The sequence below is a fragment of the Ictalurus punctatus genome, chromosome 26 (assembly GCF_001660625.3).
Source record: "Ictalurus punctatus breed USDA103 chromosome 26, Coco_2.0, whole genome shotgun sequence".
Lineage (NCBI taxonomy): Eukaryota > Metazoa > Chordata > Actinopteri > Siluriformes > Ictaluridae > Ictalurus > Ictalurus punctatus.
Window position 1 is genome coordinate 17783632 of NC_030441.2, and position 13646 is coordinate 17797277.

Sequence of the window (13646 nt, forward strand, 5' to 3'; positions counted from 1 at the left end):
AACTCTCCTCCTTTTGACCTCGTTCTCTCCCCCATCAGATCGAGAAGGAGCTGGAGGAGAAGCAGGAGCGTCTGTCTCAGCACAGCGCCAGCGCCGAGCAGCTCCTGCAGCTGCAGCAGACCTACGAGTTCACGGCCAACGTGGCGCGGCAGGAGGAGAAGGTGCGGCGTAAAGAGCAGGAGATCCTGGAGACGAGGGAGAAGCAGCAGAGGGAGGCGCTGGAGCAGGCGGTGGCCCGGCTCCAGAGGAGACACTCGGCCCTGCGCCGGAGCCTCAGCCTGGAGCCCGAGGCCGAGGAGGCCCGCAGGAGGAGCATCGTGGCGTCCATGGGACACAACGGCACACGGAGCACTGCGGTACCCGAGCTCGACCAGAAGAGGTGTGTGTGTGTGTGTAAAAATGCTACAGATTCTAACTTAGTTTGATTCATATTTGTGAATATGTCTCTGCTTTCTATGCAAAGTGGGCGGGGCTACACTGGGTAAAATGTTCGCATAATGACCAGTCACGAGGCCGATTACTTATCAAGCTAACTTAGCACGGTAACGCCAACTGACTGACCGTGATGACTACCGTAACATGCCGAAGCTAACGTTGCAAGTGACGGCTAACAAGTGAGAACTAGCCTGTATGCTACCGTGCTAATACTTTGTTGTTGTTGCAGTACATGTAGAGTCAAACAGTCCTGATTTCTCAGGCTGCTGCTTGAGGGAGTTTTAGACAGCGGGCTGTCAATCAAGTTTATGAACCTTTTTATATAATCTTTGATATAGAACTGATGTAACACTCAAGTTTGGTATAAAACAAACCATTTAAATATTTTGCCCCATATTGTTTGGACTTCCACATTAACATGTCTCTCTCTCTGTGTGTGTGTGTGTGTGTGTGTGTGTGTGTGTGTGTGTGTCAGGATGGAGATGGAAATTGCTCAGCTAAAGCAGAGGATCAGTGAGAGTGAGGCGAGTGGGCGGAGCCTCTCTGTGAGCAGTGATGAGAAGACCAATGTGGGGAACTGTCCGATGAGCCCCATCCAGAGTCTCAACACAGTGCTGCCTCTCACTGACGACCGGTATCCGCTTAAACACACACACACACACACACCCACACACACACACACGTTATTATAGGAGAATAATTTTCCTTCAGAGTGCATTATTCCTTAGGTATTTTGCAAACCCTATATTGAATCGTTACTGTGTGTGTGTGTGTGTGTGTGTGTGTGTTTAGATTAAAAGCATACATTGAAGAAGAGGTTCAGAAGAGGCTGCGGCAGATGAACCTGCAGAACACGGACAATAACAATGGTCTGTCGCTGTCCTCGGAGTCGCTGCAGGTATCCGTACATTCTGAGTACTTTAAAAAAAAAAATACTATAAACGTGGGGGCACGTTTCCCTCGCACCTCTGGAGGTGGGGCTTCGCATCCCGTTCGAAACCCGAGTTAGCATGTTTCCTCCTGGTACTCCGGTTTCCTCCCCCAGTCCAAAGACTTGCGCTGTAGACTGATTTGCATTACCAGATTGTCCCCCGCGGCCCCTGGGACAGCCTCCAGGCTCCCCGCGGCCCCTGGGACAGCCTCCAGGCTCCCCGCGGCCCCTGGGACAGCCTCCAGGCTCCCGGCTCCCCACGGCCCCTGGGACAGCCTCCAGGCTCCCCGCAACCCTGTGTAGGATCAGTGGCAGGGAAAATGGATGGATGGATGCATGATTTGCCCCAGGCTGGACAGAAGAAGCCCCTGCTTGGCCAAATCAGAAATAAACTGCAGTTTTGCACTGAATGCCCATTAACACTTAGGTGTAAGACTCGCTTTGGTGGAAGTGGAGGAAGTCCTTCTGCGATCATGTACCTCTTCAACACTTAGATTTCCGCAAATCTTGCTACACGTGAACGTACACTTAATAAACGAATTCTCTAACGCGTCCGTCCATCCAGGCTCTGGTGTCGAAAACAATCCGATCGGAACCCGAATTGTTTCACAGAGGAGATAGGGTATAAATAAAGCTGTGTTTTACACCGGTTTAATAAGTCGTGTTCAACCCAACAGGAGGACGAGGAAGTTAGTGAGCACAGCTCTGTTAGAATGAACGAGCAGGTAAGCAGACGCCTCGTCCAATCAGCACTGGGAATGATTTGCATGCTCTGAACCTGCGTAATACCCATAGATCTTTGCAGCGGGTTAACAGGGATAAAACGGGGACCATCTGTTCTGCTTCTTGGAAACACCACTGACTCTTTGCATGCTCCAGACTGACACATTGCCTGTTTATTCACCATTTCGGACTACGTGTTGCGAGTGTACTTGAACGTGAGTGCGTTCTCCAGATCAAGTACACGAGTTGTAACCATGCTGATGTTTCTCGTTAACACTAATACGAGGCAAAAGTGCTGTTTTCCAGGAAGTACAAGCAAACAAATATCTGGTGCATTAAAGTGATGTATATTGATTTATTTTAAAAGATGCATCACCGGTTTGGTGGGTGCGTCGTAAGTTCTTCACACAATGGTGTTCCCTAATGATTTATTGAATTATCTTGTCACAGAACACCCATACACATCCCGTGGATCCACGTAGACAGAAGTATGAGGTATGATCTCGCTGTGAGAAACGTGGGAGATATATATATATATATATATATATATATATATATATATATATATATATATAAACTAAATCTCGCTCTGTACATTGTTGTTTAGCGCTTTGTGTCAGTCCCGTTAAGTCCAAGTCCGGACAGCTTGAAGGATCCGGTGAAGATCAGCATCCCGCGCTACGTCCTCCGGGGACAGGGCAAGGACGAGCACTACGAGTTTGAAGTCAAGGTTTGTTTCAGAGGATTGTGCTTTTATCCTGCTGTAATAGCAGCTCCGGGACCCGAGGCATCCAACCTTAATGACTTTACATATCTTCTTTAGCTTTGTACTGGAGCTAGCAAGGCTAATTTAGCTAAAAATGTAACAATCATGTAAACTGCATATGTAAATCACACATTCTCTCCAAACTACATTGCTTAGCTCTGTAATATAGTACCGTACATGGAGCTTGTTGTTTCTATAGTCTAATGTGTCTTTCGGTGCGTTGTTAGATCACAGTTCTGGATGAAACATGGACTGTGTTTCGACGCTACAGCCGCTTCAGAGAGATGCACAAATCCCTCAAAATGAAATACCCAGAGGTAAACTCGCTAACCTTGCAGGATCGCACACACGTACAGCTGTCTAATGGGTCGGTTAAATTTCAATCTTTCTTTCTCTTTTTTTTTTTTGCTTTAGCTAGGAGTGCTGGAGTTCCCTCCGAAAAAAATATTTGGTAACCGGGATGAGAGGATGGTGGCTGAGAGACGCAATCACCTGGAGGTAAGACGCTAGTGTGATGGTGTGATTCAGCGATTGTTACTCCAGAAGACTTGTGTAATGTGTAAGGAGTTGAAAGAGAGGGAGAGTTTAGTGGTGATGAGCTAACTACAGTTGTAGCGTTTCATTGTGCTTCATGTTGTCTTGTTGCATCCTTTCATTGTATTCATATTACCTTTCTCTTTTCTTATCTTTTTAATCCATTTCTTTACATCTGGCTGGCTGTCTCTCTCTCACCACATCTGTCTGTCTGTCTGTCACTTTTATCTTTGGCAGGATGGCTGTTTACATGAATCTGCATGCCCCTCTCTTTTTTCTTTTTTTATATATATTTTTAAACATCTTCTGTCTGTTTGGTTCATCTACCTGACCCGACTTTCTTTACATCTGCCTGGCTGGCTCTCTTTTTACATTTATCCGGATGTCTACGTCTAGCTGGCTGGCTGGCTGTCGTTTTTACATTTATCCAGATGTCTATGTCTGGCTGGCTCTCTTTTTACATTTATCCAGATGTCTATGTCTGGCTGGCTCTCTTTTTACATTTATCCAGATGTCTATGTCTGGCTGGCTCTCTTTTTACATTTATCCGGACGTCTATGTCTGGCTGGCTCTCTTTTTACATTTATCCGGACGTCTATGTCTGTCTGGCTCTCTTTTTACATTTATCCGGACGTCTATGTCTGGCTGGCTCTCTTTTTACATTTATCCAGACGTCTATGTCTGGCTGGCTCTCTTTTTACATTTATCCGGATGTCTATGTCTGGCTGGCTCTCTTTTTACATTTATCCGGACGTCTATGTCTGGCTGGCTCTCTTTTTACATTTATCCGGACGTCTATGTCTGTCTGGCTCTCTTTTTACATTTATCCGGACGTCTATGTCTGGCTGGCTCTCTTTTTACATTTATCCAGACGTCTATGTCTGGCTGGCTCTCTTTTTATATTTATCCAGATGTCTGTCTGGCTGGCTCTCTTTTTACATTTATCCGGATGTCTATGTCTGGCTGGCTCTCTTTTTACATTTATCCAGACGTCTATGTCTGGCTGGCTCTCTTTTTACATTTATCCAGACGTCTATGTCTGGCTGGCTCTCTTTTTATATTTATCCGGATGTCTGTCTGGCTGGCTCTCTTTTTATATTTATCCAGACGTCTATGTCTGGCTGGCTCTCTTTTTACATTTATCCGGATGTCTATGTCTGGCTGGCTCTCTTTTTACGTTTATCCGGATGTCTACGTCTGGCTGGCTCTCTTTTTACACGTATCTGACTGACTTTATTTACATCTGGCCGTCTCACTCTAGATTTATCTGAATGTCTCTTTTATATTTGTTTGGATGTCTCTCTCTTTACATATAGCGGGTTGGCTTACTCTTTATTTGGCCGACTCTCTTTATATGTCTGTAGCTAAATTTTTAATCTCTCTCTCTCTCAGCGCTACTTGAGAAACTTCTTCCAGATCTTGATGTCATCGTCCTGCTCTTCCTCTCCTTTGCGAACGGACGACTCGGGCCTGCAGCTCTCCAAACATGCCGTGTGTGACATCTCGCCCTTCTTCAAGAAGGGAGTGTTCGACTACAGCAGTCACGGAACAGGCTGACCCACGACCACGACCATCTCCACTCGCGCTCCGTCACTCCTAAACGTCCACGCACATATCACTCCACACAGTCTCAGGACAGCACCAGGGTTGTCTGGTAGACGTATCAGAAAGCCAAAGTACGAGCCTTAGTGCCTTTTGGTGGTCCCGCAGTTTAGTCTATGTACAACAGACCATCAATGTCTGTGTTAGATCTCATCATCCAGACCTGCTCTGTTACTATAACAACCTGAAGAGTAACAATGAATGACTGTGTAAATTATGTGCAGCTATTTGGTCTGGTTGCCGCCGAGGTAAACACGAGTTACTGTGCCGTGATTTTAGCGCATTGGTCAGGAGAAACTAAAATTTTACACAAACGTAGTCAATCATCAAGAAACGGGCAACGTTTGATGTTGGCTACAGTTTCGCCTACACCAAACTGCACTAGCGCTCATCCACTATTATTATTATTATTATTATTTTCTTTCTTATTATTTTTGAGTAACACATTTTGTGATCATGCGAAACAATTTGCCATTTGTTTTGGATGAAAACACTAATATTAACGCATGAACAGGCTCTTGATGTAATTTTTCAGACGACTTAAAGCAGCATTGCTGCGTTTGGTCCAGCGACCATGCCAGCTTGGACAGCAGGAAGCGAATCCCAGCCCAGCACATTCCCTATGCAAGTACACCGTCACCTACAACCTACCACATCCTAACACTCATCCGTGGCACGACTTGAACTCTTCTCCACCAACATTACTGCCATCACTGTCCATAGTGGTACCGGTGTACGCTCTTTTGGAACGAAGTGAAACATTTCAGCTGACGTCTTCCAAAAAGCCTCGGTCGCTAATCCGTTTAAGTTCCACTGGAGTGATGACCATATATTTAAACCTGAAGAAATATGCCAGAACACACAGCTAATAGTTTAGAATTTGTTTGTATAGCATGTTGAACATAAAAAAAAAAAAAAAAATTTAAGAAACAACAATTTTTGTCTTTGTACTGAAGTTAAACGATAACTCGGACGTGCACAGCCCATAATATCTCTGAAAGCCATACGTGTAGATGATGTGTACGGATGTATAAATTATCGCGCAGTGTGTATAAAGGTGCTTCTTCTACTAAGGCAATACGAAAGGGAAAAAGATTGTACAGTTTAGAGAATTACTTCGTTTCGTTCCTCTCTCCTGACACGTTTCGACTTTTCTTTTCCCCCAGATGATTCACTCATAGTTCTTCGTATGAATTTGAGTTATGACGCAGGGTTTCAGACTTGAGACGGACTATTTAAAAAGCCATAGCGGTAAGAAAATTAGAAGGAAGAAAAAAAGAAGAAAGAAATGCACTATTTTTCTCTTACGGGGATCGATGGTTTGTCAACGGTGATTGAAGATGTGAAGGCCTTTCGGTTATTTATACATTTGTATGTATGTTTGTTATCAAAAGTTTTTATTTTAGCATTGAGGAAATTGTTTGAATTATGATGTGTTCGACATTAAATTAAAAATGTACTGTTTGATTTTTTTTTTTTTTTATCCTCCAGTGGTATTTTTATTATTTTTTTTTTACATACATTTCATTAAGCAATACTGTTTCTATGGTGATACTGACGAGCTGGGTTTAGTCAGCTGGTGCTGGAGTTGTCCGTTTTGTTGCCGGCGTGTGTTCGGCTGACTTTCGGCAAATCTGCGAAGGACACGGTCGCCGAGCCTCTTTTCGCTGGTTTCGCCTGTAATTTGGAGAAAAAGGAAATGGTTAACGTTGGTATAAAACATTACAGCTGTACGGTTATACTTTTGTCACAAATGATTGTCCTCAGGTTTTTTGAAGAAAAAAAAAAAATCAAACGCATACGATCATTTAGAGCCAATCGAATTGCAGCAAACCTGTGTCTCGTGAGGCTTCCAGCCAATCATAAACAGGATGTCAAACGTGGCTGGGACGGATCCATCTTCATTACCGTACATCTCTAGGACGTAAAACAGATTTCCTTCAGTCAGGCTTTAAAAAAAAAAAAAAATTCTGCTCAGGTCTCCATCGCCTCCAGAGGAACTGTAGTGTTAATACCAGTATCGTATTGTCTGGACTGTAAGACACAACTTCGAGAACTATGTTAATATGAACGTCATCATAAAAGTACTACTATTATTACAAGACTTAAACATTTTTTTTTTTAAATTAAAAATTTTTGAACATTACTGGAAATGTGGTTTCTCTTCACAACAAAGTAAAAATGAAAAAATGTCCCACGGCCTTTCTGTTGGTTCCTGCCATCAAACATCTACGACGTTCTCCAGCTTACCTTTATAAACGGCAGCCGCTGCCAGGATGGTGTCTCGGTGCAACAGCGCCTTCCTGTTCCACGCACAGTTGCTCTCGCCCATTCCTTACACACGATAGAAACAGAGGTTTTTAAACTCAAAGGGATAGTTCACCCAAAAATGAAAATAATATTCTCTCTCTCTCTCTATCTATCTCTATATCTATATCTATATCTATATATTATCTACAGAGTGTTCCAAAGGGTTTGGAACGACACGAAGGTGAGTAACTGATGACAGAATTTCCATTTTTGGGTGAACGATCGCTTTAAAGTTTCATATCTAAGAGAAATGGTGCAGGAACTCACCTTGTAAATCGCACATGATTTCAAACATGCCCGGGTAATGAACCTGAATCTCATCGACGTCCTACATTTGATGTGGAAACGAAAAACACCCGAAAGAATTAAACATTTTTGATACGTCACTTCTACAGCATGGAGTCGGAATACACATCGCTGTCGAGAATAGAGACTGAATGATCTGGATGCATGCTCGCTCCCTCTGCTAGCACACTAACCACAGTGAGCATGTTGAAGCCAGCTTGGCCCAGCAGGTTGCCCAGGTCGGTGACGGCTGTGTAGGGTGAAATGTGGGGCGCAAATCCTCCCTCCCGCTCCAGCTCAGCTAGCTGCAGAGAACAGCGCAACTCGTACAGAGTCTCGCCTCCAACCATCGCGCCTACGAACACACCGTCTGGCTTCAGCACACGATGGATCTGAACGAGACGTTTAGGGTTAGCGTCTGCCTTCCGGAAGACCTTCATAAACTTCTAACTAGGGGTAACAAACATAAAATGATCCTGATATTGCAATAAACTTTTACGCAGTACACTTTTCTGAGCGTTCGGTGGCGACTGCGTATGTAATATTTTACCAATTACTTTATTTCCCCCGCTTATTCCTGGCTCAAGTCCCATCGATAAAATGCAAAATACTACACGTCTCCATGTGACGGTTACATTAATATTCAGCAAATTTAAATAACGAAGCAAAGCTGAAATGTGTTAAAACCTTCCTCAGACACCAGCTAAACTTAATCGGACTGTCTATGTAGGTGTGGCCTAATATGTTAATAAGCATACTTGATTGACATCCCTCAATCTAGGATTCCCAGCCTGCTAGACTAAACACGGTCAGGTACCAACCCCCCCAACCAAAAAGTCATCACAAGACGCTATGCTTTGATAGATTAGCGCTGGCTTGCTAGGTTTCTTAGGACATGGAGTTTTGATTAAAAAAAAAACAAAAAAAAAACGACATCAGCTTGGTAAGAACGAGGCTTATGCAAGCTTTACTCAAGCCCCACCCACTTTTGAAGCACTAAATATTGTGATATAATGTATAGTTTCGTGATCCGGTATTTATAGAACATGCAGTACCTGACGCAGAGCTCCTGGAAGATCGTTGATCCAGTGCAAACTGAGGGGAAAAGAGGACCACAGCGATATTACTAGTTTGTTTTCACCAAACATTCAAAATTGTTTATTGAACGCCCCCGACTCGTCTGTGATGCAAAGAAATGTGATGAAAGAATGACGGAACCGAAACAGTAACAGCGGGTCACCTCAGACTGCTGAACACCAGATCAAAAGTGTTCTCCTGAAACGGCAAGAACTCCTCGTCGGCCATCACGCAGTGTGTAGGCATCTCACTCTGCCTCTTCTGCCTCTAAAATACACAATCCAGGTTCAACCAACACACACACACACACACACACACACACACGCTTCACTTCAAACACCCAATACACTGGAAAAATTAATTCTAGATTATCCAGCATACTGGAGTAAAGTATCTTTGGATTGTCCAGTACACTGGACAAATTCATCCAGATTATTCAGTATGCTTGACAAATTTCCTCTAAATTATCTGCTACTCTTGACCAAATATATTCTAGATCATCCATCATATTGGAGAAAAGAATTTTGGATCTTTCAGTACACAAAGAATTCATTCTAGATTATCCAGCACGCTTGACCACATTTATTCTAGATTATACAGCACGCTTGACCACATTTATTCTAGATTATCCAGCACGCTTGACCACATTTATTCTAGATTATACAGTACGCTTGAGCACATTTATTCTAGATTATCCAGCACGCTTGAGCACATTTATTCTAGATTATACAGTACGCTTGAGCACATTTATTCTAGATTATCCAGCACGCTTGAGCACATTTATTCTAGATTATCCAGCACGCTTGAGCACATTTATTCTAGATTATCCAGCACGCTTGAGCACATTTATTCTAGATTATCCAGCACGCTTGAGCACATTTATTCTAGATTATCCAGCACGCTTGAGCACATTTATTCTAGATTATCCAGCACGCTTGAGCACATTTATTCTAGATTATCCAGCACGCTTGAGCACATTTATTCTAGATTATCCAGCACGCTTGAGCACATTTATTCTAGATTATCCAGCACGCTTGAGCACATTTATTCTAGATTATCCAGCACGCTTGAGCACATTTATTCTAGATTATCCAGCACGCTTGAGCACATTTATTCTAGATTATCCAGCACGCTTGAGCACATTTATTCTAGATTATCCAGCACGCTTGAGCACATTTATTCTAGATTATCCAGCACGCTTGAGCACATTTATTCTAGATTATACAGTACGCTTGACCACATTTATTCTAGATTATCCAGCACGCTTGACCACATTTATTCTAGATTATACAGTACGCTTGACCATATTTATTCTAGATTATCCAGTACGCTTGACAAAATTTACTCTAGATTATCCAGAACTTCAAGATTCAAGGTTATCCATTGAGCTGGCCAAATGTACTCCAGATTATCCAGCATACCTGACAAAATTATCCTGGATTATCCAGTTTTCTGTATAAATTGAGATGTGCACAGAGAAAAGACTTCCTTTGGTAACACTGCCACACTTTAGTTCTCAGCAATGTTACTTACCAACGAAGCATCGGAGATGTCTGTAAGGAAAAGGCGCTCTACGACGTCCTGTAAAGAAGAAAGAGGCGAAAGATTGAATCAAATCTGATTTCACTGATGCTGAGTGGGTTGACGCTTAGAGAAGAACAGGTACCTTGCTGAGATGTTCAGCAACATGGCTTTTTCCGGAGCCCACGTCTAGTGCTAAAGGGAAAGTCCTGCAGAAACACCACAGAGGCCAGGAGCACCGCTATAGTCGAGCGGGTCACATCTTACACAGTCACATCACTGTTGACTAAAATTAAACAACAATGCTCTAATGCACGCTTGTTGGATTTTAGTCCTGGAATGTGTAGCCACCTTCTTTATTCAACACATCAGATTCAGCAGCACTAATCAGCAACTAACCACAGCCTTCATGACATCATTCTGACATGGCAGAAGGAACCCCATTTTTTTATTATTATTATTTTTTTTTAATAAAAAAAGGAAAAGACACAGGAAATACAGAAGAATTACCTGGCAATGTCATAAATTCTGTCTGCTACTCCGCTCCCAACCTGCAACATAACCAACAACAAATGTGACCTTCAGTGACACAACCTTTAAAGAACCCGAGGATCAAAACATACAAATGCAGGTACACATACACACAGAAATACAATATTAATAATGACAAACCAGTGCGATTAAAAAGGTAATGCAAAATGTCTTCATGACAGAGGAGTTTACACGTTCCGGTTTCTCAGGAACATGATAAGCCATCGACGAGGGAACGATCGTTTACAGCCGCAACAGTATTAACAACTTTAAATGTAACTATAAGCAGATAAAAAGCAAGTGGTATAAGAGAAATAAAACACTTTGGGACATGCCTTTATATGTAAATAAATCAACTTTGGGGACGTAGACATAAGTCCACTTCTTCACACCATCCTATGTTGAATAATATTCCAATAACAGCATGTCTCCATGTTTATTATTCCTTAGAGAAGCTATTTGGGATGGCAAGAGGACATGGGGGATTTCCAATGTGCATATTTATAATCTTATAAACATTTTTAATGAAGGTAAAGGTAAACAAATTGTTACTCTGAGTTCCAAACAACATTAATGAAGTAATACTTTTACCCAGACGCTTTGCTTTGACTAAATGGCTCTGACGGTGCAAAACAGAAAACTGTCCAGTTTTGCTAGCAATCATTACTGAATTCAGACCTGGTCCAAAATTAAGGCTAAAACAAGTTTTACTGACCAAAACCTCTGCGCATTTTTGGGTCACAGTATATATATGAAAACCCTCTGACACAGTCTGAGGTAAAATCTTAGGTAAAATGAGTCTTCAAGTGAATTTGATTGACAGGTGGTACAATCACATGACCTGGTCATATAGAGAATGAGAACACTTCTATACTTGCATACTAAGAGGAATAGTGTGTAGTATATAGTGTGTAATGAGGCAATTTATAGGAAAGACACTTAGAGGAATGGTAATGGCAAAATATAATGATTAAAGCATAGATACCAGGACAAAATAAACATATAAGTGGTGTGTATATTAGGTAAATGATGCAAATAAAGCTGTATATGAAGTAAATAACACTGTAAATGAGGTAAACAACACTGTAAATGAGGTAAATCAAGCTGTAAATTAGGTAAATCAAGCTGTAAATGAGGTAAATAATGCTGTAAACAAAGCAGATAACTGTAAATGAAGTAAATAATGCTTTAAATGAGGTAAATAATGCTATAAATTAGGTAAATAATGCTGTAATCAAAGCAGATAACTGTAGATGAAGTAAATAATGCTTTAAATTAGGTAAGTAAGGCTGTAAATGAGGTAAATCAAGCTGTAAATGAGGTAAATAAGGCTAAAAATTAAGTAAATAATGCTGTAAATGAACTAAATAACACTGTAAATGAACTAAATAACATTGTAAATGAGGTAAAGCTGTAAATGAACTAAATAATGCTGTAATTGAGGTAAATAATTCTGTAACTGAGGTAAATAATGCTGTAATTTAGGTAAATAATGCTTTAAATGAGGTAAATGCTGTAAATGAGGTAAATAATGCTGTAAATGAGGTAAATCAAGCTGTAAATGAGGTAAATAAGGCTAAAATGAGGTAAATAAGGCTAAAAAATGAAGTAAATAACACTGTAAATGAACTAAATAACACTGTAAATGAACTAAATAACACTGTAAATGACCTAAATAATGCTGTAACTGAGGTAAATAATGCCGTAACTGAGGTAAATAATGCTGTAATTGAGGTAAATAATGCTGTAATTGAGGTAAATAATGCTGTAACTGAGGTAAATAAAGCCGACCTCGTCTCGCAGGTAATCATATTTATCGCTGTCCGGTAAGGTCGCTGCCCATTTCTTCTGCTTCCTCTTCATATTTCTGTTAAACACGTTCATGGCACCTCCAGGTCTGCTGGACATGTTTCTCCAGGTCACGACATTTCCCACAGCTGGAGTGTGAGCTGGAGAGGAAACTCTCCTCCCTGAGGTAAAGTGAAGGTTAGTGATGTGTCTGTGAGGAATAATAAACCGAGCTGTTACTCTGAGGAACACGCCGTGACACAGACAAACACCGTTCATTAGATTATTCATGATTTTATCTTACAGAAGACAGAAAGCTATAATGTAAAAGAGAATAAATTGAGCAGGTAAATCAGGACGTTGTGTGTTTCTGCATCGCGGCGCCTCCATTCAGCGGCGCTGCTGACCTTTCCCCCTGAAACACCGGCTGCGTCCCAAATACAGTCCGAGTCAACTTTAAGTGCCCTACCTAGCGCCACACTTCCTCACTAAATAGTGCGTTAAAATATGACAAAACGTGCGGTAACTATTGAAACTCCAGTTTTTGGTATTATTATTACTGAGTATGTTTGGGACTTCCGATTATTTTGCACATTTATGTAGTGCTCATTTGGGACTGAACCGAGACGTCGTGTGTAAAACACGGAACAGGAAATGACGTAAGAGGAGCGCGACGGCGCGACATTCATACATCTAGTTGTTATAGCACTAATAATTATTCTTAGATTGTTATACTGTTATATATATATATTGTTATATCCTTAGAACTGTTAACATTTACACCATTATTATGAATGTCGCATAATGTCCCAGAAGCACTGAATAATTTGTGAAGCACACAAAAGTCCAGTCCAACTCCCACAGACCACGTACTTTTTCTCTCTGCAATAAGTGTCAGGAAAACTCTGTCCGGAGTTAACCCGCAGAAAGCTGAAGGTCCTGACAGCATATCACATGCTCAGGGAATGTACTGATCAGCTTGAGGATGTCCTCACAGACATCTTTAACGTCTCCCTGAGCCAAGCAGTCGTCCATGTGCGCTTCAGGATGACTACCCTCATCCATCCCTATGCCAAAGAAATCATCTCTGTCCTGTCTGAATGACGCTCTCACACCTATCATCATGAAATGCTTTGAGGGGCA

General features: G+C 41.8%; 2 protein-coding genes across 7 annotated transcripts in view; one reads left to right on the forward strand and one right to left on the reverse strand.

Moving 5' to 3' along the window:
• kif16ba (kinesin family member 16Ba) overlaps nucleotides 1-6463 on the forward strand; it is a 24874-nt gene extending 18411 nt beyond the window's left edge. For 2 of the 3 annotated variants that reach the window (XM_017457369.3, XM_017457370.3), the window contains 9 exons: nucleotides 39-379; nucleotides 911-1069; nucleotides 1228-1333; nucleotides 2044-2091; nucleotides 2540-2584; nucleotides 2697-2819; nucleotides 3083-3172; nucleotides 3270-3353; nucleotides 4782-6463. In XM_017457369.3, the coding sequence (XP_017312858.1) occupies nucleotides 39-379; nucleotides 911-1069; nucleotides 1228-1333; nucleotides 2044-2091; nucleotides 2540-2584; nucleotides 2697-2819; nucleotides 3083-3172; nucleotides 3270-3353; nucleotides 4782-4946 (1161 nt within the window). In that variant the 3' untranslated portion in view covers nucleotides 4947-6463. The remainder of the gene's footprint in view (nucleotides 1-38; nucleotides 380-910; nucleotides 1070-1227; nucleotides 1334-2043; nucleotides 2092-2539; nucleotides 2585-2696; nucleotides 2820-3082; nucleotides 3173-3269; nucleotides 3354-4781) is intronic. The other variant, XM_017457371.3, reaches the window with a different exon arrangement.
• On the reverse strand, nucleotides 5420-12953 carry ndufaf5 (NADH:ubiquinone oxidoreductase complex assembly factor 5). Of its 4 annotated transcripts, XM_053676301.1 has the most exons (13): nucleotides 12808-12953; nucleotides 12507-12714; nucleotides 10695-10735; nucleotides 10330-10393; nucleotides 10197-10244; nucleotides 8827-8930; nucleotides 8642-8681; nucleotides 7781-7978; nucleotides 7569-7629; nucleotides 7242-7325; nucleotides 6826-6908; nucleotides 6551-6668; nucleotides 5420-5830 (listed from the first exon to the last, which is right to left on the reverse strand). In XM_053676301.1, the coding sequence occupies exons 1-12, from the start codon at nucleotides 12891-12893 to the stop codon at nucleotides 6564-6566; spliced, it is 1122 nt and encodes a 373-aa protein (XP_053532276.1). In that variant the 5' UTR covers nucleotides 12894-12953; the 3' UTR covers nucleotides 5420-5830; nucleotides 6551-6563. The 4 variants fall into 4 exon arrangements, with proteins under 4 accessions (XP_053532276.1, XP_017312871.1, XP_053532278.1 ...); XM_017457382.3 differs by having other exon boundaries at nucleotides 5420-6668; XM_053676303.1 differs by lacking the exon at nucleotides 12808-12953 and having other exon boundaries at nucleotides 5420-6668; nucleotides 10330-10470; nucleotides 12507-12604.
• Nucleotides 12954-13646: the final 693 nt, after the last annotated feature.

Coding starts and splice junctions, on each gene's coding strand:
- ndufaf5 (XM_053676301.1), bottom strand. CDS start 12,893: ATGGAGGCGCCGCGATGCAGAAACACACAACGTCCTGATTTACCTGCT. Junction 7,326..7,568: donor AATCATGTGCGATTTACAAG/GTGAGTTCCTGC, acceptor ATCGTGTGTAAG/GAATGGGCGAGAGCAACTGT. Junction 6,909..7,241: donor AGCGGCTGCCGTTTATAAAG/GTAAGCTGGAGA, acceptor TTTACGTCCTAG/AGATGTACGGTAATGAAGAT.